Source organism: Falco punctatus (genome assembly GCF_963210335.1).
Source record: "Falco punctatus genome assembly, chromosome: Z".
Classification (NCBI taxonomy): domain Eukaryota; kingdom Metazoa; phylum Chordata; class Aves; order Falconiformes; family Falconidae; genus Falco; species Falco punctatus.
The window spans coordinates 19,991,719-20,017,466 of record NC_137586.1 but is presented as its reverse complement, the minus strand read 5'-3'; the positions used below and the strand labels follow the sequence as shown (position 1 = coordinate 20,017,466).

The following is a 25,748-nucleotide window of genomic DNA, read 5'->3' as shown; positions in this document are numbered from 1 at the left end:
ATTCCTCCCCAGGTGCAGGACTTTACATTTCCCTTTGTGAGAGCCTCGTCTGTCCATTTCTCCAGCCTGTCAAGGTCTCTCTGAATGGCAACACACCCATCTGCTCTATCAGTCATCTGCCCCAGTTTCATGTAATTTGCAGACTTGCAGAAGGTGCACTGTGCCCCATCATCCAAGTCACTAATGAAGACATTAAATAGTACTAGCCCTCTACCAGTTCCTGGGGTATTACGCTACTGACTGGCCCACCTCCAGCTGGACTGTGCTATGGATCACAACCTGTTTACTCCAATGAGTTACCAAAAAGTTGGCCTAGTAAAAGCAATGCACATCAATACAGAGGAGAGTTTGGTTCTACACCTCTTTCCCAGAGCAGTGGTGACTGGAATTCTCATAGACATAGGATTTTTCACACTCTGTTTCACTCTTGATTGCATATGCTTGTAGGACTCCAGCAGCTTTTCACAGGGGGCAAGACATGATATAACATGGTGACTTACAAGATGTAAAGAGATGGATGACAACACCCTAATGACTGCCTGGCAGAGAAAGGTTGGATATGTGAGATGAAAGCCAGGATAAGGAATGACTTTTCTGCAGACAGCGCAAAAAATACCATGACACCGATTTTTGTGTCCTTTTGCTAGCAAAAATTAGGGGGAAGAGGATTAGAACAAAATCATCAGGTTTCCAAAAACTTTGTCATTTTCTGAATGTTACACAGGTGAAGAGATGTCCTGTCTCTCTCTCTTAAGCACAGCACATAGACTAGATTTCACATGAGGATGGGTGTCACTCATTCTAACAGCAGCTGGGTTGGGTAGCTTCTATAACATAGGAGCTAAAAGAACAGGCTGGAGAAAGCAGCAGCCTTTTTTTCCTCTGCACTTTCAGCCAGCTCCTCATTCCCAAAGCAGTAACAAGCAAGGTCCCAAAGAGCAGGGAAAGTCTCACCCTGCTCCCACAGCCCCAGCAGAATTTCAAGACTTAGTGAGTGTCCAGGCAGGATTCAGCCAGTGGCTGGGAAATGTTCTTCACATCCAAACACTAGCCCTACTCCCAGCAGTGTCCTGCCCTCACATTCTTGTGCTCCACTAAGTGCAAATCCCCCAGTGTATTTTGGATGAGGATTTGCAGCTTACTATATGTCATCCTGCAGGTCAGCCAGGTCCTAAAGCATTCACATTTCAGAGCTAAATTTAAGATTAATTGCCTCTTATGATCTCAGTTTCAGAAGCAATTCTGCAGCTATAACAATATCACTAAAAACGAAACAGCTGAGGTAGCTTTATAGGGAGCATCAGGTTAGGTAGGGGGAATACAGAATCCAGCACTGCTGCTAAGTGGAAGAAGAGAGGAAGAAGAAAAGCAGAGATATGTGCAATACTGAGGTGGTCTCCCCTGCTCTCAGAGGACAGAAAAGTGCTTTCAAAACCCCAGCTCCAAGTCTTCCGTTTTTAAGCTTTCTACTAATGTTCTCAGTGTCTTATAAACATAGTTGTAAGCAAAATCGTAAAAAATAATTTCATCATCACTGATGTTCTTGCAGTAATTGAGACAAACAGCCAGGGTTTTCGTTCTAGTCTAATTCCAAAACCTGTGTTTTACAAATAAGATACAATTATCACAGTTAATAATCATGGTTTAATAAACTAACACAGCACATTTATCCAGGTGCCTTTACTGCTTGGATTTTTCTGTTCTTGCTTCAAGCTAAGAACAGAAAAATGAAGTTGTTTGCTAAACAGATCACATTTCCTCTGTTAATACAAATTTGACCGTAGAGCTTTCCAAGCAACTGATTCAGAGCAAAGATTTCACTCATCCTCCATCCAGCCCTAAAAATACTGCTGATCTGGACACAGCCTTTATCCAGGCAAATGTCATCCTCGACAGTTTGAATATAAAGATTTGTGTGTAATAATTTTGTTACACAAAATGTGTGTTGAAAACATGCCACAAAGCCAGTGCGGGGCAGCAGGGGGGGAAGGCAACCAGGGTGCTAGAACAATAAAATAAGCATAAATTAGAAAGAGAACTGAAACTACTCAGAGGTTAACAGAAAGAAGAAGAATTTCCCAAAAAAAGGAAGGGCAATGAAAAAAAGGAAGAGATGCTTTAATCTCTAAGCAAAAATATTTAAAAATACAGATTAGAAAGAGGATAATAGGAACGGAACAGTAGCCTAGGAAAAGAGTACTTGAGTGACTTTAAACCATGGTTTATAAACTCCCACCCTCCAGATATTTCCAGGGCCAGAGAGGTCCCTCACATGGCTTCTTTTGTAGCCTCAGCACAGCCTGGCATCTCTGTTATTCTGCATGCTGTTGCTCTACCCCTAGCACACCCTTTCTATCTCATCACACAACTCTCCCAGTGAGCCCTGGAAAACAGGCTTACAGCTATCACACACTGCACACACAGTGCTAGAATAATTTCCCAAGCAAATACTACTAGAGAACTCTCCACTGCTCTCACTTCTTCATGTGGCTTAAAAGGTCTGAAGCCATAGTGAGGTTATTACTTGCTGGAGGGGGTGGGAATTATCTATGGCTGCAGGTCATTTCACAGTATTTTCTGGGGATCAGTGGTTGTTTTTGCTGTTATTCATCATGTTTTGAAATTCCTTCTTTCCCAAATTAACAGCAAAGGATTCCACAAAGCACTCTCCTCTTTGCAGAGGGCCACTATATCCAATGCTTGCAAAAGGAAGAGAATCTAAGAGCCATCCCTTCTGCTGGAGTACATACTCCTTGGGCAATGCCTCACTGACACCCTTATTCTTGCCTCTGCAGTTTGTAATAGCAGCCACTTGAAAGTTACTACTGAGTGGAAAAGGCTCCCTGAATTAGTAGCTCTTAATTGTATCACTAGGTCTTCTGTAGCTGACTCTGCCCTCTGAATGTGAACAACTACTGGTGCTTTTGCTGTACACAGCTTCTGAATGTATGGCAGCCAGCCTTTAGAGTTCTGTCTCTCACAGACCCCAGTGCTGGGTCCAGGCTTGTGTGTTTCAATACATACACTAATACCAGTCATTATATGTATTATTTCATTATGTGTATTATTTCAACCATACATGTACCAGTCCCAAAATCCTTATGAAATATCTGAAACTGAGTACAGTATGTAGGACTAGGTGGAAAGCACTGATGTTTGGGCGCTGTTTTTTACTTCTTTGAATGATAGAATGATTGGTGTTGGAAGGGACCTCTGGAGATCATCTAGTCCAACTCCCTGCTAAAGCAGGTTCACCTGGAGCAGGTTGCACAGAACTGTGTCCAGGCAGGTTTTGAATGTCTCCAGAGAAGGAGATTCCACAGCCTGTCTGGGCAGCCTGTTCCAGTGCTCCGTCACTCTCAAAGTAAAGAATTTTTTTCTCCTATTCAGATGGAAATTCCTGTGTTGCAGTTTGTGGCTGTTGCCACAAACTTGTCCTGTCACTTGGCATGGCTGAAAAGAGCCTGGCCCTGTCCTCCTGACACCCACCCTTAAGGTATTTGTATGCATTGATAAGATCCCCTCAGTCTTCTCCAGGCTAAACAGGCCCAGCTCTCTCAGCCTTTCCTCAGAAGGGAGATGATCCAATCCCCTCATCATCTTTGTAGCCCGCTACTGGACCCTCTGCCTCTGTTGAACTGGAAGCCCAGAACTGGACACAGCACTCCAGATGCAGCCTCACCGGGTCAGAGCCAAGGGGGACAACCACCTCCCTCAGCCTGCTGGCCACTTTCCTCCTAATGCCCCCCAGGATCTCACTGGCCACCTTGGCCACAAGGGCACACTGCTGGCTCATGGGCACCTTGCTGTCCACCAGAACTTTCAGGTCCATGAGCATGGGTTTGTGATAGCTACCCAGTCATGGCGATGAAGTTAAACTATGGCTGCTGTTGCCCTACTTAAACCCATCACTAAGGCCTTGTCTAATATGTAAAGTGTTCTCAAGTTACCTTACAGCGGTGTGATCTTTGAATGCATGAACACATGCTTATGCTCCAGAAAGGGAAACAAGTGAGACTCTCAATATGCATTTGTTTACACACCAAAATGTCAATAAACTCAGAGCATTTTGTCATGTGCCAGAAAACAGATGGGCTCATTTATTGTATTTAGCCCTGCCTGATTCACACAAGTTCAACACAAACTAAAGCAAAGTATTAATGGTATAATTTTTTTTTTATGGAAAGCAGAACTAAGCAATTTCCTGAACATCTGAACATGAGTGATCTTGAATGTGACCCATGAATTACACTGCATTGCCAAAAGGGAGGCAGATGTAGTAAAGACTGGCTGCTCAGGCCATCACAATTTGAATTATACTGAAATTTACATGAAAAGAAAAATTACCAATTTTTTAAATCCTCTCCATAAAGATTCTGCTTTGCCCCAAATAGATACCTGGTGAGTCTTAAGAGATTTAATGCTCCTGATAAATAAATAATGAAAGATAAAGTGAGTATATGGCATATGGTAGGGGGAATATGGCAAAAACTTTAGCCTCTTTTGTGCAATGTATATAGTAAAAAAACCCATAGTTGCAAAGTTTTTTCAGTGCCCACTGCAGACATTAGAGGTAACATTTTTTCCAACAGGGCAAATTTCTGACTTACTAATTATGTAACAGTGAATCTACAGACACAGAAGGGCTTCCGTGACATGACTGATGTGCTTCTGCTTTGCCAAGGCACAGAAGCTGCAGGGTTTCTGCCTGAATTTCTTCAGTGTATGTCTGACTCAGGCACAGTCTGTGAACCCAGTTACCTGCAGGACTGTTACTCGCCTAGCCAGTTACTACCCACCCTACATTTGGACTTTTGGTGGTTTGGGATTTCTCTGTTTGTATTCCCTAAGGGTAGTGGTTTGCATTTGCCTTTACTGAGTTTTATTATCTGAATTTCTTACTGATTATCAGAGGGATGGAGAACTTCTACTATAAAGACAGGCTGAGAGGGCTGGGGGTGTTCAGCCTGGAGAAGAGAAGGCTCCAGGGAGACCTTATAGCGGCCCTCCAGGACTGTTGTGGTTTAACCCCAGCCAGCAACTAGGACAAGTACCTAAAGGGGAACTACAATAAAACCAGAAAAGGACTTTTTACAAGGACATATAGTGACAGAACAGGGGGTAAAGGCTTTAAACTGAAATGGGATAGATTTAGATGAGGTATTGGGAAGAAATTCTTTACTGTGAGGGTGGCAAGACACTGGCACAGGTTGCCCAGAGAAGCTGTGGATGCCCCATCCCTGGAAGTGTTGAAGGCCAGGTTGGATGGGACTTTGAGCAACCTGGTCTAGTGGAAGCCATCCCTGCCCATGGCAAGGATAGAAAGGTGATCTTTAGGGTCCCTTCCAACCCAAGCCATTCTATGATTCTAAGATTTTGCACTGTAAACCTGCTTTCCAGAAAATTACATCTTGAGTGTATTTTTTTCATCAGGTGTGTGTCCACATTATAGTAATGGATCTACCTTATTTTTTATGAAAAATTGTGACAAAGTTAGTAATCCTTCTATACGAAAACTACATAATTCCTCACTTCAGCCCTCAAGAAACTTCATCCATTATTCTATTTATGAGGTCCTCAAGTGTGCTGAATTTTTAGTTTGGTTTGGCGATTTTTTTTATGGTCAACATTAACTTGTAAGGTCCAGCTTATCACAAGTGTTCATGTAAATTGATTATGTAGTCTGTTATTTCTAAAAGAAATCAGTTCACTTATCAATTTATCCTCTATTAAAATGGTCCAAATCTAGATTAACTTTGGATATTTCTCTGGAATTACAAAAGATTTTCATTGGGTTAAGAAAGAATATTCTCCATTTCTTATTTATGTAGAATTTCCCTGAATCTGCACCAGGAAAATTTCTGTCAGAGATTATGAAAGGGTAATAATCAAAGGAGCTGCCAGGAAAAATGCAAACATAAACACTCATATTTTCATTGGAGTTGACTAGGAAATGGAAAGATAATGACAGACTGAGATGGTCACCTTTTGAGCAGAGTGCTTTATAGCAGGATTCTTCCTATATGTAAAGAACCAGGACACAAGCATGATACCATTCTGAAGACAAGTGAGAAGGGTTTTTAATACTTGATCACAAGGAAGCATTTGTGATTAGTTTCAAAGGATGAAGACAGTGAAATAGACAAAGAATCCAAATAACCTTCTGTAGGCTGTCATGAACAGTAGAGAAGAAACTCAAACTATAAATTCTCAAAGGAAAACATTAATAGCCTCTCGTATATTCATCACAACAGATGCATATGGAAGGAAATCACAGATGGGATGAGGATGCAAGCAAGGAAAAATTAATGTGAGAAATTGCAAGGAAGATTCTGTAGCCAAAACACAGACGGTATTAGCTCCAGTAAGGAACTCTTCATATAATTAAGATAAAAAACCCAAACTGTTTCCATACAAATTGCTTGTGAATGAAATGGAGAACTAAATGAAGAAAAGTTAATGCAATTCACATTAAATTCCAAGGTAGAGGAAAATAGGTCTACAATGAAGTTTTCCAATTCTCTTTTTTAAAAATCAGGATTTAGTGAGTTGCCTGAATGAAGGAGCATGAGAATCTCAATATAAAGAAGATGTAAAACTACATTAACTTTAAAGCACAAACCATGTTACACTGCAGAGTGTGCAGAGGAGATTAAGGATGATCTAAATTCACAGTTTCTTACAAGACTGCTGATGCACAAGACATACAACAGCTGTAGCTCTTGTGTTTCAGTGCAGGTCTCTGTGCGCTCCAGGGTAACGGGCTACTTTTGTGGCCTGTGACTTGCAGAGCACATGTTGAATTGAACAATTCAACAATGAACAATTGTTGAATTCATGATGGCCTGTGCCTAGAGCAACTCACAGTGTTCCACATTCTTCCATTTCATCTTCCTAAGAATTTGATGAGAATTTACCCTGGGTACTAGAGCATCCTCCCCCAAAGGTTTTGTTAAAAATAATACAATCCCTTGGAACATTTCCATTTCACTTAGCCTGTGGTTTTTGATGAAAAAATGTCTTGTGGAAATCTCTCCAAACAGAACAAGTCTCCTTCAGACAAATTATAGATTCTCTGCTTATCAAAAGTAAACTTTTGAACTTCTCAGGTCTTACTGATCACCAAACACAATGTAAATTGCTTAATACTGGAGTTGTTTTCTTCAGTTGAAGATTAGTCTTCCCAGGCTTTAGTGATCTTTTTACTCAATTTTGATCACATTTTCCAAATGCAGGTTTGAGTACACACAACACAAGACAAACTAATAACAATTCAAAGAAAGTAGCAAACTCATTTGTAAAAATGTCATGCTTTTCACTTTCTGTGCACTCTTTTTGTCTTTTTTTTTTCTTCTAGTTCAGCTACCATCTCAGGGTGCTAAGAAGTTTAAGTCCCTGCCTTTAAATTCCCTAAGGACTGGTGCAGTTATTCTCCCACCAGCCCCAACCTCCAGGTCCCAGAAAAGGGGACATTCTCAGAGTCATTTGCTCTATTCTCTCTTGCCTGGTCTATCAGGAGAGCCTCTGAAACCAAGCCGTGTCCTACCTGCTATCCCAAGCCAGAAGAAATCTAATCCTGCAGAAGAGCTTGAGAACTCTCTCACCAAACCAGACACTGGAAATTAACTCAATAATTGCCTCAATCAGTTGAAATATATCTAAGAGCTTGTTACAAGATAACTGTACAGTAAAACCTCATTAATTTGCACTAATGATGCTCTTGTGAACTGGAGTGTAAATGAACAAAAAAGAGGAAAAGGTAGCACATCACCAAAGCTGAACTGTGTATTTATATAGGCATTTGCATTATAGTTTTCAGTTATGATGAAATTACTAAATTAGTATCTAACTTGCTTTAAATCTATTTTGTGAATGGAATCTTCATAACATGCAATCTTGTTGCAGCAATGTGCTGTTATGCCTTTCATAGAAAACAGGAACAAAGAGTAAGATTTTCTGCGTGATTTAAAAATTGCAGTTAGGGAAACATAAATTGACAGGGATTCTCTGTAGTTTGTAAATGCAAAGGTGCTGATTCTGAGGCTGTGTGCCATCAAAAATATCTTTTTAAGATTAAAATGATAAGTTCAAAATAAAAGGCAGTTTTAGCAAATGAGGGGGTTTGGCTCTTTGTTTTTCACATACTTTCTACACTGTAAGTTTGTGGCATTTGTGAATTCAACAAGCTAAAAAAGCACAATGAAACACTAATCCCTGTGGGACAGACAGTGCTATAGCACTCACTATTCAAAACTGTTCATCGCACTGACAGATTTAAGTCTCTTTCATTTAGTTCTTCATAGTCCTCAGTGACAAAAATGTAATTGCGCATTGTTATTTTCATTAAAAAAAGGACTGCCCCGTCCTGAGTTATTAGACATTATTTTACCATTTTGAACATTGAACTGAAGAAGGAAATCTAGCCAGACTGCTGTTCAGTCAAGAGCTTTGGCAAGTGCTATAAGCCTCCAACTAAACATTTCACAAGACTGTTTCCTAGAGGCCAACAAACACGCCAGCCTCTGCTTGCTTAAAGATTCCTATCTAAATCTTGCTGCTATTACTCTGGAGGCTTCCTCACTTCTGATTACAGAGGAGCTGTGGGCATTACTGTGGGCAGGGGTGGGGGGGCGGATAGTCCCCTTTGGTCACTATTGGTAGTAAACCTGTCCTAATTAGTTCTACATCAGCAGCTCATTCCAACTAGGACATGGCATTTCTGGTTATCTCTAGATAGCTGTACAAATATTTCTTTTGCTGTGTCACAGTAAAAGACAAACCTGACATGAAAGAGAAGATAATCACGTCCCAGTTGCTGCAGTTTCCAATTTCTTTGCGGTAATGACTGTAAATAGAAGGATGGCTGGTAGCTGTCACAGACAGTCCCAGAAAGAAAAAAGCAGAGCACAACAGCTGCTCTGATGCAACACAGGGAAGAGGAAAGTTTTGCACACAAATAAAAGGATCTTTTATTTTTAAACATCAAATCCAAATGTCCAAATTCAACAAGTGATGTCAATCTCTAGCTTCTTGCTGAAATCCATGAGAGTAAAAAGTTCATGTGCTTTGGCTCTGACAGGCAACCTAGTTTCTAAGGCTACATGGAAAAAATACTGCATGACAGAAGCATGTGCTCTTAAAGGAAAAATCAATTCTGGCATGCTGACTTTGCACCTGACCAGTCTTGTTTAGTCCAGCCTCACTGAAGAGTCCAGAGTCCCTCCTACAGTGCCGCAGATTGGCATTTGCTCTACAGGGTCACTGAGCTGCTCTGCTTTCCAGAGCCCCTAAGCTTCTCTGCCCTAGAACTCTACCACTTGCAACCCCCAGATTCTCTGTTCTGACCCCAGCCCTTTTGTACGTCTCCCTGTGGCCTCACACAAGAGGCAAGTGGTTCATAAGTCAGTTCCTAGAAACATTCAAGTTTCATTGCAGACCCTAAGCCACTATCAAACAGTACAGACCAGATGGTTTTAGTGCAGACTGCACAGAGGAGAAGGAAAAATTAATTCATACAGCTCTGGCTGGCAGCAAATAACCTCTATGTTAACCCTAAGTGTCAGTGTAGACATTTGGAGAATGAGATTTGTCTTTGCAGAGTGAAAGCCCAAAGTAACCGGTCTGGCAGAAATTATCTTTAGTTTAACACACTGCTTGGGAATGGGTACAGTGTGTGGAAGGAAGACCAAACAGCACAGCAAGGAAATCCCAATGAGTTCAGATGTTTGTAACTTTTTCACCACTCTAGTCATTTTGAGTGGGTAAGAAAAATGAGCTTTTTGCGATTAACTGCAATGCCTCAAAAGAGGCAGGTCACATGTTGCAACTCATTTTTCCTGAGTAGAAGGGGATCCTCATTGTTATTATTGGCTTTAAGAGAGGGGGTGAATCTCTCACCTCTTCTGTTACCCTGACTGTCCAGGGACCAGGAGAGTCCTGGGCTGCCTAAATGGCAATCATATAAGACCTATGGTGGTGCTCATTCATTTGCCATCTGTGATTCCATGCTGAAGACATGATACAGGAGCAGTCTGTGCTGGTTTGCCATAGAAGCTTGAACACATTTCAAATGTTTCCAGTATTACAGCAAGAGAGAAAGGGAGAGACATTCCCCCATGCCTTAATCTATACACTTCCATTCCCAGAACAGAAGTAATCAGCTTTCTGGTTTTCCTATTCAGCATTGCTTTGTTAATGCAGCAAGGGCAGACAAACCTGAATAATGAACAATTTTTGATCAAAGATAACACTGCCTTTCAGAAGAAATTCCTTCAAAAACACAGAATTTCAGGTGCCATAACTTGAAGCTACAAACACACATTACCACCGCCTCCTCTCTATACAATCAGTTTGCATAACAGGCGACATCAGCTAGCTGATATTTTCCTATCATTTCCCCCTTTTTTCCTCATCTTTTCCTAGGAAGGAATGTTTATTTTCCTGGGTCTTCAACCCAGGAAATAAGACTTTTTCAGGAAAGAAATGCAAATCTACTTGCCTGTTCAAAGGTAAGGATAGAACAGAACACAGTACTTAGCTGAACAGACAGTCTTAAATGCATGGTAGTCTGAACTAAGATCCAGGTCACTTTTCTAATGTGTTTCTTCTGTACACTGTCAATAAAGAAGTAGTTCACAATTTATCAAAAATAGATCTTTAAAAAATTAATGCTCATATGGCACTAAAATTATTCTCAGAAATGTTCCCACCAGGAACTGTTCTTATCTTTCGGGTTTGATAACCAAATTCTACAGTAAATAAACAAGCCAAGTTAAGTTGAAGTCTTTCACCTTCAGAGGAGAACAGACTACTGACTGCAGCATTCTGCATGAAAGATAACAAATGAACCAATACCTACTTAAGGTACCCTGACCTCTTGCTCAGACCTTTCCTGGAACATAGTGGCAGGAGAGACAATAAAAGGCTAGCACAGTTGATTAGCAATTGCCAAGAAATGTCTGGTCAGTAGGTCATGACAGAGATTATTTTTTTTCCTCTGTCTAGTGGTTAAATATCTCTGGCACATTCTTCTGTGGCACCAGCTGAGTGTTAACTCATAGAGTGTTGCAGTACTCAGGTGTCTGGGGAGTTTGGCTTGGCACAGAAAGCTAAGACAATACATATACATGCAGGATACATTTTCTGACCAAAACACAATACCATTCCTCTCTGAAACACACTCTACATTCCATATATAATTCTTATGAACAGAATTTGAAAATGCTTTTTAAAATAGTGTAGCTTTTATTCCAGTGGACCATTTACTTACACATTGTTACTGGAGTGATCCACTCTTCCAGTAAACTCTGCAGGAGGTTAACATTAGTCCATTATTTAAAAGAAAAATGTTCATTTGTAAAACAAAGTATCATCCAGTATTACGGGGATATTCCAAAAGCTATTTTATTGATGAGCTGGCTAATTCTTTTGTATAAATACCTAAAAAGGAAGACATATCCTCTTAAATTCAGTCCTAATAAAGAATTTTAAAATCCCTATCACCAACAAAGGTGGAGTTCTCTGACCCTTCACCCCAAATACACTGCATTCTTCTACGTCACCAAAGAAGACTCTGCATAATCCATATGTTTTTCTATTGCAAAAAACACCAGAAGTGTTGTAGTTAAAACTTCAGAACATAAAAACATAGCAACTTTTCAAACAATTCTAACAGAGCTCATCTGATCGTACTGTCATCATGAGTTATCAGACCTGTTACTCTGCATCTGCATTGTAATAATGATTTAGAAGAAAACAGAGGTATTGAAAGTATACACTATTTGCCTTTGTGTTTTAAAAGTGGAAATTTTCTCTCATTATTTTCGTGGGGGTTTCCTGTGTCTCTTAGTTTCACAAAATGCAAAGATTTTCTTCTGCTGTTCCTATTGGTAGAAAATCTCAGCATTACAACAGAAGCAGTTTAGACCAGAGGTTGTCAGGTGTCCACACCAAAGACACCTCTAACCAAGGGCAGTGAGTAATAATTGATGTGAAGCAGTTGACACAAAGCCAAGCAAGTGTTCCCTCCCTGCCAGTCAACACTGTCAAGGGCCTGCCTTCTGCAGCTGCTACTGAGCCTACTAAGGTCTGCAGACTTCAACATGGTACAGCCTCCTGCAGTAACTTTCTATTTCCCATCTCACTGTTTGTGGTGCTCTAGGATACTTGGCATCACGCTGTGACCTTCGGCTGCTCTGCAAACACCAGGGAGAACCTGCAGGGTCAAGGGGGTATTCATACCTGCCCCAGGAGGAGTACTTGAGTCTATGCACATGTGCCTTCCTGCACCTTTGTGCACGTTTCTGTGCTCAGCATGTGGGATCCCATCCTTAGGAAGAAGGATGTGGTGGAGTTCCTTGAAACTCACAGGAGCAGACTGAAACTGTCTGAATACATCCATGTACTAAGAAAAAGCTCAGTCCAGCCCTCCCAATGTATCTCTGCAGCCATCACCACCACTACAATCAACCCCACAGTCACAGACTTCCCTATCAAGATTACATCAGGAAGATTAGTTTGGTAAGAGGTCAAGAAACAAGAGAGCCAGATCCCCTGCTTACACACAGTGCCACAAACTTCCGCTATAATTTCCGCTTGTCAACTTAGTTGAAAGTAGCTTTGCACATTTACTGAAAACTATGAAGACCTTCCCACAGTGCATGAATAAGTTAGCTGCACTAAAATGATTGAAAAGAAATGGGATTGTACCTTTCATACACAGAAGTTAATGGTAAGTATCATCCAAGGAAGAAATATAAGGTCTAACCAGAAAGGATATACTAAATACACAATTGTAAAGACTGCATTTTCAGTTTCTAAAATTTGCCAATCCTGTCCTGTTTCTGAAGTGACTGTTTCTAGTAGACTCTTGGAAATAAGGCAGAGATTTATTACTAAGAACAGCTAAAACAAACTGCTAAATGATAAGTTAACCCAGAGGGAGGCTCTGCCTACCATTCTGTTCAACTCCAAGCACCAGAGAGGTACTTTTTTCTGATCTGGAGGTCTGAAGGTTCTTAAAGGTTCATTCACCCTTCAGCTGCTGATGCAGAGACAATCCTCTGCAGGGAATTTATCAGAAAGGGGGGGTCAGATGCTTTTGAAAATTCTAATACTTGAAACCCAAACTATTTTTGTGCTTTGGCCTCTTCTGTTATAGTGTCTAGTGCTTTTTCCACAGTGTGTTGTGAACTTACAGAGATTTTCCTCAAATTGTTGATTTGGGCATTTTTTTCAGTATGTCCTGTAAACTACAGACTGAAGCCAGTTGAAGTTTTTCATTGTCCCTGAGGTTTTTCTCTCTCAGCTAAATATTTTTAAAAGATTGGTTTTCCTGTAAATAAATTTGCCATCTTATTCTCATTGTGGGTTCCAAGATGTATCTTGGGAAAGCTGCTTCTGATTTGCCATAGCTTAGATTTCTTCATGAAACATAAAAACATGCCCACTAAAAGGGTTCAAGACAACTAATATGCATGGAAATCTCCACTCAGAGATGTAGTGACTTGCCAGCGGCATAGGCCATGAGGAGCAATTTGTGCCCTTGCTGTCCTTTTGCTTCCTCCTGTTCTGTTGGGTTTTTTTATGCCAAATGAATTTACATCAGGATTTTATTGTTTTTACTCTTACATACATGCCTACCATACAGTTAATCAAATGCTGCATTTACAGGCACTTTAAAAGCACAACTCAAGCCTCTCCTAAACTGGTCTTGATGCAGAGCTCATACTACTTAGTTTCAGAAATGCAAAAATCAATGTGTGAGGACTTTCAGTTATATTACTCCTTTCCTTAGAGCAGTCATTAGGAATTCAGACACCACCTTCTTAACTGTGGTAATTATGAGGTTCTAATTCTTTTGATTCAAAACAGCAGGAAATACTTTTCCAAATTCTTTTCACAAAGAAAATTTCCTTTTACATCAATACTGTCAGATCTATCAACATCAGTTTTCAATGTTATTTTTATAAACCTAAGATCAGCAAGTTGTCAAAATGTCAGACAAGTGCCAAAAACAGATTGTAAATTTTGGGCAAGAACCAGGGTAAGCTCTTTATCTAAATGGAAAAAACCCAGCACCTGTTTTTGCACACTTCTTGGGCTCTCTGGTAAGGTGGTAAACAGGAAGATAGTCTGTTTTCACAGAGGTTTTATTCTCCTCTCAGCTTTTATGTGAGGACAGCACCTGGTTATGAAAATCCACGGAGATCTTCTACCAAACTGGAGGATTTTTTTATATGTTCCAATTAAATTTAGCACTCAACAAAAAGTAATCGCTCCATCACTGAAACCTTCTCAGTAGGCTAGTAAATAATATTATCCCAATGTCACATATGAAGAAACTAAGGCAGAAAGATTAGACACTATATTTTCAATAGTGGCTTCTTAGAACTGGGGGCTGGAGGGCTATCTTCAGTGCTCAGGTGTTAACCCTCCAAAATCTGGCTTCTGTTTTCCCTCCTTACAGGAACTTGCTTGTGGACTGGTCAGTATGTGTGAAAATCTGGTGGAGAAATGCAGAAAGCGAAGGGCTGAAAAGTAAAGATTATAAATGGCTCTCCTCAGGGCATTGTACAGAAACTCAAAGTCTGACAGCAGATCCTGGCCACTGGCCTATGCTTATTCTTGGCCAAAAGCCACCTTGGCCAGCTCAGCTGCAAAGCTACTGCGGGAGAGTGTGTAGTAGTCACAGTGCTATCACTGATAGTCTGAAAACCAACATTACCCACAGCTATGGACAGTTCACACAGGATGCTGGAGATCTTGGCCAGGAACCACAGCCCCAGAGCAGTAGTGAAAGAGTGAGAAAGACCCTTTATCTTCAGTAATGATAAGTGGCAAAGTTCTCCATGGCAGTTACCTTGTGTGACTACTGTCTGGGCTAGGAAAGGCATAAAGCTACATTGGATAAATTATCTGCCAGCTGAGATTAGCTCTTCCCTTGTCTTCTTGATTCCTTGTCCTCTGATCTCCTCAATCTTCTTCAAGGATGGAGGAGAACAGGCAGAGATTTTGGAGTCACAGTACCACTCAGTCATCCCAAATAACAGAAAAGATGAAACAAGCTACTATATAAAGACCATGTTCCAGCTGCTCTCCTGACAGGTTTTGTGAATTCTAACTGAACTCATCCTATAATACCTACAGCATGTTTTTCCTACAGTCATTCTATAATACCTACAGTCACTGAACAATGATTGTTATCCACATAGGAGAGATGCAGCCATTCTCACACAGAATCCTTTAGCTGATCCAAATCAAAATGCTGCTGCCCACTAGTACTGCCATGGAGGGACACTAATTACAGCACATGAGGTCAGCACAACCTTTCTTGGGCAGCATCACTTAGTAAGCACCTTGGCACATCATTTTCACCCAAACAAGCTGGTGGGTGACCAGCACTTGGGAATGCAGAGCTGTATGTATAGGTTAACCACAGGGAAGTGCTGAGGAGGTGGAGGGTTGTCATGTTCTCCGTTTGTAACAAATGGAAAAATCTTGCAGTAAAATCTAAATCACAAGTTTCTTTGTTCTCTTCTTTGAGTTGTCTTGAAGATTTAAAAGGTCAGGCCTAACAGTGCTTACAACTGCCTTCTGTAAGCTGAATCCAAATCATCAACCCAAACCACGGAGGCCACTGTAAAGCTATAGCATGAGTTCAGTCCCTACTGACACACTGTTTCAGCCAGCAGTCTACCCTGAAAAGTTTCTTGTATTTCTGTGCCACCCAGATACATCCAGCCATGGAAATCAAATCCACATGAGTATAACTCCCTTACTTAATGTTGCGAAGTACATAATTGTAGTTTACTAACCCAAATATTGGGATAAGTTGAACAGTTGAGCCAGTTCAAACTAACAACTACAAATTGTTTCTAGTGATGACCTAAATTATCCTAATTTAAACCATCAATAAAGCCTGTAGACTTTCCTCTTTGCACTAACCTTCACTTGTTTATGGTTTTCTTTGACTATACCATTCCATGTGTAGTTTTCCTTATCTTCTGGCCCATCTTTTCAATACTGTTAGAACATCAAGCTAATTCTCACATTCATGTGTATTTCTGCAAGTTTACACTCTGCAAGAGCATGACAAATTCTGTATTCCACACAACAGAGTATGAGGTTTTTTCTGTTGCTTGCTATGCATAACCACATTGTATTACTTAGCTAGGTAACAGTAGTACGTTGACAGTCAAGTTGATTTTTCTATTCCAAACATTCAAGAAAAAATTTAATTCCTCAGTAGCCTGAAGCTGAGAGATGTCACAGATCTGTATCAAAATGTTCTCTAAATAAAGACAACTTCAAAGAAATGCCACCACAGGTGTAAACTACTTCCTTTCAAGCACATCTACCACCAATCTCAATCCTACAGTTAGTCTGAGAAACCAACTCTCAAGCTATTTTTAAATATATTTTCATAACAGAAATTGTACCTCAGCTCAAGAGAGATTTTTTTACAGAGACAAACATTCTAGTGAAGGGCAAAATCCAAACTACAATTTAATCTGGGTACTGCTGTAAAAGATAACAAAACATGCTTCTATAGAAAAAGGACGGCCAAGGAGAATCTCCAACCTTTATTGGATGTTGGGAAAAACAGAGTGACAAAGGATGAAGCTGAGGTACTTAATGCTTTCTTTGCCTCAGTCTTTAATAGTAAGACCAGTTGTTTTCTGGTTACGCAGTCCCCTGAGCTGGAAGACAGAGACAGGGAGGAGAATGAAAACCGCATAATCCAAGGGAAAATAGTCACCTATGTGCTATACCACTTAGACACACATGAGTCTATGGAGCTGGATGGGATCCATCCAAGGGTACTGAGGGAGCTCGCCAAGCCACTTTCCATCATTTATCAGCAGTTCTGACTAACCAAGGGGTTCCCAGTGGACTGGAGGTCAGCCAGTGTGACGCCCACCTACAAGAAGGGCAGGAAGGAGGATCTGGGGAACTACAGGCCTGTCAGCCTGACCTCGGTGCTGGGGAAGGTCATGGAGCAGATCATCCTGAGTGCCATCACGTGGCATGTGTGGGACAGCCAGGGGATCAGGCCCAGCCAGCATGGGTTTGTGAAAGGCAGGTCCTGCTGGACCAACCTGACCTCCTTCTATGACAAGGTGACCCCCCTAGGGGATGAGAGAAAAGCTGTGGATGTTGTGTACCTGGACCTTCCTAAAGCCTTTGACACCATCTCCCACAGCATTCTCCTGGAGAAACGCTGCTCATGGCCCGGATGGGTGTGCTCTGTGCTGGGTGAAAAGCTGGCTGGACGGCTGAGCCCAAAGAGTGGTGGTGAGTGGAGTTAAAACTGATTGGTGACTGGTCACAAGTGGTGTTCCCCAGGGCCCAGTATGGGGCCAGTTGTTTCATATCTTTATCGATGATGTGGATGAAGGGATTGAGTGCGTCCTCAGTAAGTTTGCAGACAACACCAAGACGGGGGGAGTGTTGATCTGCTGGAAGGCAGGAAGGCTCTGCAGAGGGATCTGGGCAGGCAGGACTGAAGGGCTGAGACCAACTGTATGAGGTTCAACCAGGCTCAGTGCTGCAGAAAGAGTGCCTGGAAAGCTGCCTGGAAGAAAAAAGTAGTGGGTGCTGGTTGGTGGCCAGCTGAACATGAGCCAGCATGTTCAAGTGGCCAGGAAAGCCAAAGACATTCTGGCCAGCAGAACAAGGTGAGGCCATACCTTGAATCCTGCGTTCAGTTTTGAGCCCCTCACTACAAGAGGGATGTTGAAGTGCTGCAGCGTGTCCAGAGAAGGGCAGTGAAGCTGGTGAAGGGTCTGGAGCACAAGTCTGAAGATGAGTGGCTGGGGCAACTGGGGTTATTTAGCCTGGAGAAAAGCAGGCTCAGAAGAGATTTCATAACCTTCTACAACATCCTGAAAGGAGGCTGTAGGAAAGACGATGTCAGTCTCTTCTCCCAAGTAACATGCAATAGGACAAGAGGAAACAGCCTCAAGTTGCACCAGGGGAGGTTTAGATTGGGTGTTAAGAAAAATTTCTTCACCAAAAGGGTGGTCAAGCATTCAACCAGGCTGCCCAGGGAAGTGGCTGAATCATCCCTGGAGGTGTGTAGATGTGGCACTTCAGGACATGGCTTAGTAGTGGCCTTGGCAGTGTTGGGTTTATGGTTGGACTCAATGATCTTCAGGATCTTTTCCAACCTAAATGATTCTATGATTCTATGACATTTTTTATTTGGCAGTCATCTGCCAAAAGTCTGAATTCTGCTGGGAATTATTCCTTTCTTCTGTTTTACAGAAGATCCCTGAAAGCAGTCAGCACTGACACTCAGCTGTTAAAATGTTATCCACATGGTAGGATGAACAGTGTTAACTGCTCGATGCCAGCACCCAGTAATGTGATGCATTATTGGAAATTATAACACACCACATTATATGAACTCTCAAACAGCCATGTAACAACATTAAATGGCTGTAATTAGTTCCAGCAGATCAGGGTATGGTGTACCACCTCAGTGTAATGACACGTATTTGTTCAGGCATTATTTTTTTGGACTAAAACTATCAGTTCATCATTTTAAAACTGATTACCCAATCTTCCAGGGCAGGTCTGCCAGCATGTGTAGTCTTGTCTGTACACTGAGTAAGAAAGCATTGAATAAGAATACTTGGTGATGGGGGGTGGTTAGGTGCTTTTTTGTTTTGTTTTTAATGGTAAATGAGTGTCAGCTGAATATTGTTATTCAAGGAAAACAAAATCAGCTATCTCAGTTCACCAGTTCATTTCTGCTGTGTACTCTGAAAAAAAATGTTGCTTTCTTTACAAAAATATATGTTACCTTCACTTATTTCAGTGGCATTCTCAATGGATTAGTAAAATACATTACTTTAAAATCAGAACTTGTTTCCTGAGGCTTACACTTGCCACCCCAACCCTCTGCAAAGAGGCAACGGTAGTGCCTGATTTGGCACAACAGAGCAGCTTAACATCAAAATGGAAAGGAAAGATGACAATTTGTTGAGCTGAGTCCTGTGTGCCTATACAGAGGCACTCTGGAAAGCTGTTGCCATGGGGAAAGGAACTGACAAACAACCACAAGATGCCATGTTTCCAAGGTGAAGCTCACAATGTGATCTCAGCTAAATCTACAGCTTCAGGGAGGTATTCACAGTAATTGTGAAAGCAACAATTGCCACCAGATCCTAAATGACTAGCAAATTAATCAGCATAAGATATTTATGAGAGGCAGAAGCACGGTCTCTAACTTATCTGATTATTTTCAAGAGTATCTGCAGGGTTATGCTTCCTACATAAAAAGGAACAAACAGCAGAATACCGTTTCAGTTTCTGCATCCAAAAATGGGAAACTGCTTTCCAGGCAGAGCCTGAGGAGCTTATTTGTTCTCTTCCTGTTGTCACCCTAACAGTGACTCTCCCTTTTCTTGTGCATTCCTGGCCACCTTCTGCTGTGAACACACACTGCTTTTCATAACACCCATTCATACTGGCCAGCACCAACATAGGTGGCTCAGGCACCACCTCAGGAATGTGTTCTACATACATGCAAACTGTTTAGCATCATACAGCTGTGCCATATAGTGCCAGAACTGTGCTAACAGTTTTGACTTTATGGGAAGTTATTCAGTTTAAATCTTACTGGCAAATACTCTTTAATAGCCTCTAGCAAGAGTTTAAGAAAGTAACCAATAAATACGTTTATGAGAGAATGGAATATCACTGAGCAGCAGAGCACGTGACACTAAGCTGCACTGGGATTTATAAAAGAGAAACCATTTAGGGTGTGATTTGTGTGGTTGGCTTAAACAGAAAAAAAAATGCAAATTCCGTTATGCAAAATATTCTTTCACATTGCAGTCAGCATAACTGGAAATACAGCTTGTGACAGAAGCCAGCATTGCCTCAGACTGCATCTGTCCTCTCCCAAGCTGCACGCAAACCTTTTACTCTTCATTCTTGTTCCATTAGACTCTAATTGCACTAAAGTTCATCTGTTATACGTAAGATGTAAGTACTTATTTAACTCGTTGTAATTGATTTACTTACATAAAAGTAGCACCTGGACATTCCATTGAAGACTTAAATCTCATTGTGCTTCTTACCATGCAAATACATTACAACAAATAGACCTTTAATCCCAAAATTTAGAACTGAAATAAGCAGGCTACATATAGAGTAGCAAGAGTAACAGCAGCAACAAAAAGAAACAATTTGGTCAAGGTGATACAGCAAAGATGTCTTGGTTGGTTTCTTGATTCAGCCTTACATATTGTTAGCAGCTTTCAGAAATTGAAAATACGATGCCCATTTGCACTTAATGACTGAAAATTGTCATACTCTCACAACATGAGTATCAGTCACACTGGTTATCAAAATAGCTTGGCAGGAAATAAAGCCTACAGAATAGCAAGGAGTGGTTTTTCCATTTATCTCCTTGCTTCAGATCCTCCAGCTGTAAAAGATAAGTTACTTGGAGAAAGGAAGGCTAAGCTATCCATTTCTGAAATCCATTAATCAGAAATAACATTTGCTCATAGCATGTTGTAAATTTCATGTGCTTCTCCACAGAACTGTGGTAAGAAAATCATAAAAGTAATGAACTTCATTCCCCGTTGTGTTTTTATTTATGTGAGCTCTGTGAAACAACATTCAGGAATGAACTAAATGTTGCTTTCAATGACACTTTGATGAAACCATTCAAGTGTGAAAGGTCTGCTTTCACTTTCTTACACCTCGGGTGGGTTCCTCCCTGTAGCACTACTCCCTTGGGGCCTTGTAATTCTCAGATTGAAACCCTTCATATTGTCATTGCAATCCAACAGGGTCTTCCAAATAAGACTGACATCCTTGCTCTTTGATTTTCATAAGCTTATATCGCCATATTCTCATTTTATCTGAATGTGAGATTTTATCAGTGTTTTACGGATATTGCGTATGCGCTGCCTGTCCTTCCTAGTCATCTACTGTGCATAAAACTTCACCTTTCTCACTGTGAAATGACAGGATGCATCTATTAACACAGATACATACAACTCCTGTAGTGCTGATAAACCATTTTTAAGGGTCACTGTGTTTCACCATAGGAGGAGGCTGCATTTTAGCAGTAGATAAAACACAGTCATCACATATGCGTAATTCCTTAGACTTTCTCTAAGTATTAGCTATTTTTAAATCAATTATAACAGCCTGTGCTCCTCCAAACATGTCAGCCATGTATATAAACTAAGAAATCCACATTCTTTCAACAGTTCATTCTTTCAAATAATCTCTTACACAGAGCACTTTAATCCTCCTGCAGAGCACCTCTTACCCCTTACCTCATTCCCATTAGTATTTTTAGAAGTAAGAGATTTAAACCTAACCTCTAAAATGGAAGATTGCATTTGGTGTAGGACAGATAAAACAAAACCAGTTGAAAATACAGCTGCTCAGATTCTTGCATATGCTAGGGTGAAATCATTGTAGACACACATTGGGCTCATCAGAAGGAAGCAAGCAATTCAGCTTCAAATGTTCCACTCAATTTTAAAATAACATTTGTAAAGTTCTGGGGTGCTGCTAGACTGCAACTACCAGCAGATAAGGGCAGCAGGGCTTTCAGAATACTTTTTTTCTCATGTCACAAGAGCCTCAAGATACATTTAGCATAAATTCTTGATATTTTGTTAGTATTATAAAGCATTTAAGCATTTTTCTAAAAATTTAAGATTTTTAGAATTTTAAAACTTCGCTTAGACTCATTTATATTCCTGAGGTGAAAAGAAAAAATAAATATGGCAGACCCATTTGCAGCAATGCTTACATAAGTATTTGTATTACAGAAGTGCCATTACAGGAAGTAAAGAGGAAATACAATAATAAGCACCCACAAGCGTTGAATGATTTAATGTAGAAAGTGAAAATACAAAGACACATATATTTTTCTGCAAATACCTCTCATCCTCTTTAGAACAAACTCCAATTTGTATCTGAACAATATTTCCAATGTAGTTCAAGTGTTTATATTAAAATATTTTTTTTTAATATGTTCCCTGGTGCTTTTAGAAAAAAACTTTCTCTGTCACAGAGTTTAAGGCTTAAGGACAGCTAGAAAGCGTGGCAGCTGCTCAACATCTACTTGAGATGAATTGTAGACAGAGGTACTTTTATATGTGGAAATACACCCCTCCCTTTCCAAACCAGAAAAACAGGCAAGATGCCAGGAGCTGCAAGCTATTAGCATGTTTGTGAAGGGTGAATTCACCTGCCAAATCGTGAACTTGAGGACTGCACAATCTTCCACACCCTGTCTTCCAGAAAACACTCTGAAACAGCTTCTGCCTGCAATGCAGTTTGGAAAGATTAGAAACTGTGACATTTCCATGCTCCTTCTCTGGACTTTCCCCACTAATGTTATTTGAGCCTGTTCTGTGTCCTGCATAATAATTCCCTATGCACATACAGACAGGCTTACCATGTAGCTACACTACCCGCAGCCTCTCTTACCACAGATTGATAAGGTTCAGAAATACACTGACTTCAGTCTATGCAGAACTGATATAAGACCTGATCTGGATGAATCAGTTGATGAAAAACTAGGAAGTCAGACTTCCTGCTACCAATAATTGTTTAACCACAAAGTTTAGACTAATATTTCTATTTTATTTCTTATCTGTACTTCCTGGGCTTGGAACAGAATAGTTTCACTGCAAATGTAATCTGGCTGCTGAGAACACCCTTAACATAATCTTTCCTAGGTACAATTTGAGAGTGGACCACAAAATGTATAGCAGAAAGTAGCAGTTTTTCTTCTTTCTGACATTACATTACAAAGGTGAAGTACAGCACCATCCTCATCACCCTTAACAGTAAACCACTTCACTGTCAACATAACCTCAACACAGCTTCACTGGTTTCACAACACTGCTAAGCGCATGGGAAGTTTGTGCTTTCCAGCCTTGCAATAGTATTTGTTAATGTATTTAGAATATAAATCCTGTATGTTGTAGCAGAGGATCTGGAAGACAGATCACTGACACAGTGCTACCAAAAACACAGACTTAGTCTTTATAATGTAAAGCTTCTACAAGCTCCCATAGCATGCAAATTTGGCATTCTTTCAAACCAGGAGAAAAACTGCAGATAACATCACTTTGTTTCACTTTTTTAACAGTTCTTATTATCTTAAAATTGAGCACTCTTTTGCTCTTCCTGTAAACTGGAGCAGTTGCTTGTTTACTAGATTGTAATTGTCAGACATGGTTAGCATGGTTTTCATGAATGCAGAGCTGTAAGAGGCAGCAGAGAAGACTTGTGAGTACTTCAGAGTACACTGGCTCTCCAGACTACACGTTTGCTTTTATGGCATAGTCAAAGCAGCATGAGGTAAGATGATGAACAGTGGCAACTAAGAGATCTCTAGGATCATCAAGAAGTGCAACCACCAAAGAAACCCCTTATGAAACATATTATTCCAGTGGTATCTTGTTCCATTATAGCCCAAAAAAAGAAATCAGCATTCTTTGGAAATGTGCTGAATGTGAGGAAAAAGGATCATTCCTCCCCATCTGCTGGAAATACTCTAAAGTAAATAAGGATGCCAACTACTGGGCAGAAATACTGGAAGTAATTTTTTAAAATAACAAAAAAGCAGACACCAATGGAAGACCCTAGTCATCCTCCTAGGCTTAGCACTGGAAAAAAATTATGGTTTGGGAAACTAAATCTACAGATAGCTGCCAGATGGTTAGTGGAGAACACAAAGGGCTCTGCTTGACAATCAGGCTTAGCAAAATAACAGATGTCCCAAAAACCTGAAAATTTTACAGATTCTGAAAGGTCTGGAGACAGTATATAATCTGGCTAAAAAATTCAAACCCTTCATTTAAAAACATGTCAGACCTCACTTAAATGTTGATTATTGCCTAGGAGATATAGGCTGCTAGGAAAAGCCTTAAAAAGCTTGTATCTGAGAAGAATGGTGCAGGATTTGACTCTGCTACTAGTATACCACAACCAACATTAGACTAAGATGATAAAACTATCAAATCTCATTCTTGTGCTACTAGTTACTGGGCTAGGAAGCATTTTTCATGCCAACATCAGACAACACAACATTTACTGTACCTACTGTAGTCACCTTAGGTCTTTAGATATTTACAAAAGTGGGAAAGTACCATCATTGGTAAGAATTCAAAGTGATCTATGAAATACAACACATTAATGGTCATAAGATAAATATGTTTCTTTTCACAGAAAAGTGAGTTGTTCAAATGTAATAGAAAACTGACAGAAACCCCAGAGGTTTTAGTGCAAGAAATACAGAAGACTGAAATGCTGAGATTTGGTGGGGGTTTAAACAATTTATTGCTTAAAGCAATATATTTTAAGCAATTTATAACATTCTTTGTATAAGGTGAATGATAAAAAATATTTTTCTTTTTCTTGCAGAAGCTAAAATTTATACACTACCCAAAACATGGTTGACAGAGCCGTAATGTATTCTGCATTCCCCTTGAAAGCGGATCTTATCAATGTATACAAATATCTTAAGGGTGAGTGTCAAGAGGATGGGGCCAGACTCTTTTCAGCAGTGCCCAGTGACAGGACAAGGGGCAACAGGCACAAACTGCAACACAGGAAGCTCCATCTGAATAGGAGAAAAAAATTCTTTACTTTGAGCGTGACCGAGCACTTGAACAGGCTACCCAGACAGGCTGTAGAGCTTTCTTCTCTGGAGAAATCAAAAACCTGCCTGGATGCATTTCTGTGCAATCTGCTCCAGAGGGTTGAACTAGATGATCTCCAGAGGTCCCTTTTAATGCCAACCATTCTGTGATTCTGTATCTCTTCAATGATCTTATTAGTTGCCTTTTCCTCCTTTTTAACTTGAAAATTTGTGGCCCTTTTCAAACAACTAACTTTGCTGTTAGTATCTCCAGTTCTTTTTTTAGCACTAGGGTTTGACTCAAATAGGAAGTGGATTTGTTGTTTCCTTTCCTTTCAAGCTGCATGTATGTCAGTCAGTCAAGCAGTAAGCATCCTGTCCTTGTTTTCTTGTTTTTACGTTTCACTTCACCATTATATTGGAGCTTTGTTTCATAAAGGAATTGACACTAGTACTGTCACCTATGCTTCAAGAAGCAAGATATGTTTCAAAACCCAACAGTAACAGAAAAGATATACACTGTAAAAAATGTACAGTTAAAGACTTAAAATGTATATGACCTCTGTTACCATGCCATTTCTTTAAATGACTTGTTAGATCTCACTTACTTACCTGGATAGCCTATTTTTTGAAAATTGAAGATGAAAACTGACCTTGTAAAAGACAATGGAAAAAATTTAAGTTCAAGTGAGATCAGAATTCCCTCTATTTCTTCTTTTATACACTAACATTTCCGAAGGAAACTTTTTCAGTCTACATTTGTACATGGTCAATTTTCACAAAACACTATTTGGCCATTATATTTTTCATGCATACAACAGATGAAGTTCCCTTGCTATGAATTCTGTCTGCCAGAGGGATGTCCTTTTTTTGTCTGCATTTTAGACTCATTTGCAAAAAATTAAGTCTACAAAACTAGCACATATAGATCAACCTCATTTAACAGATACACTGAATTAACAGTATAGTCTCATATGGGATAAGAAGGTTGCTGCTGAAGTAAGGATTTCTCTTACTAGATATAGGCTTTATATATCCTAGAATGCTTTTTCTCCTCAGTTAACAACATGGGGGGGGGGGGGGGGGGGGGGGGGGGAAGAGGACAGTACTGGAT

The 25,748-nt window shown here is 40.3% G+C and overlaps 2 protein-coding genes across 4 annotated transcripts in view; one reads left to right on the top strand and one right to left on the bottom strand.

Moving 5' to 3' along the window:
* The window catches only part of ANKRD55 (ankyrin repeat domain 55), a 69,142-nt gene extending 43,432 nt beyond the window's left edge, over positions 1 to 25,710 (top strand). For 2 of the 3 annotated variants that reach the window (XM_080372948.1, XM_080372949.1), the window contains exon 11: positions 7,358 to 8,113. In XM_080372948.1, the coding sequence (XP_080229074.1) occupies positions 7,358 to 7,626 (269 nt within the window). In that variant the 3' untranslated portion in view covers positions 7,627 to 8,113. Of the gene's footprint in view, positions 1 to 7,357 lie in introns of all 3 variants that reach the window. The other variant, XM_080372947.1, reaches the window with a different exon arrangement.
* Positions 1 to 25,748, bottom strand: part of IL31RA (interleukin 31 receptor A) — a 238,220-nt gene that overhangs the window by 115,396 nt on the left and 97,076 nt on the right. The window lies entirely within an intron of this gene.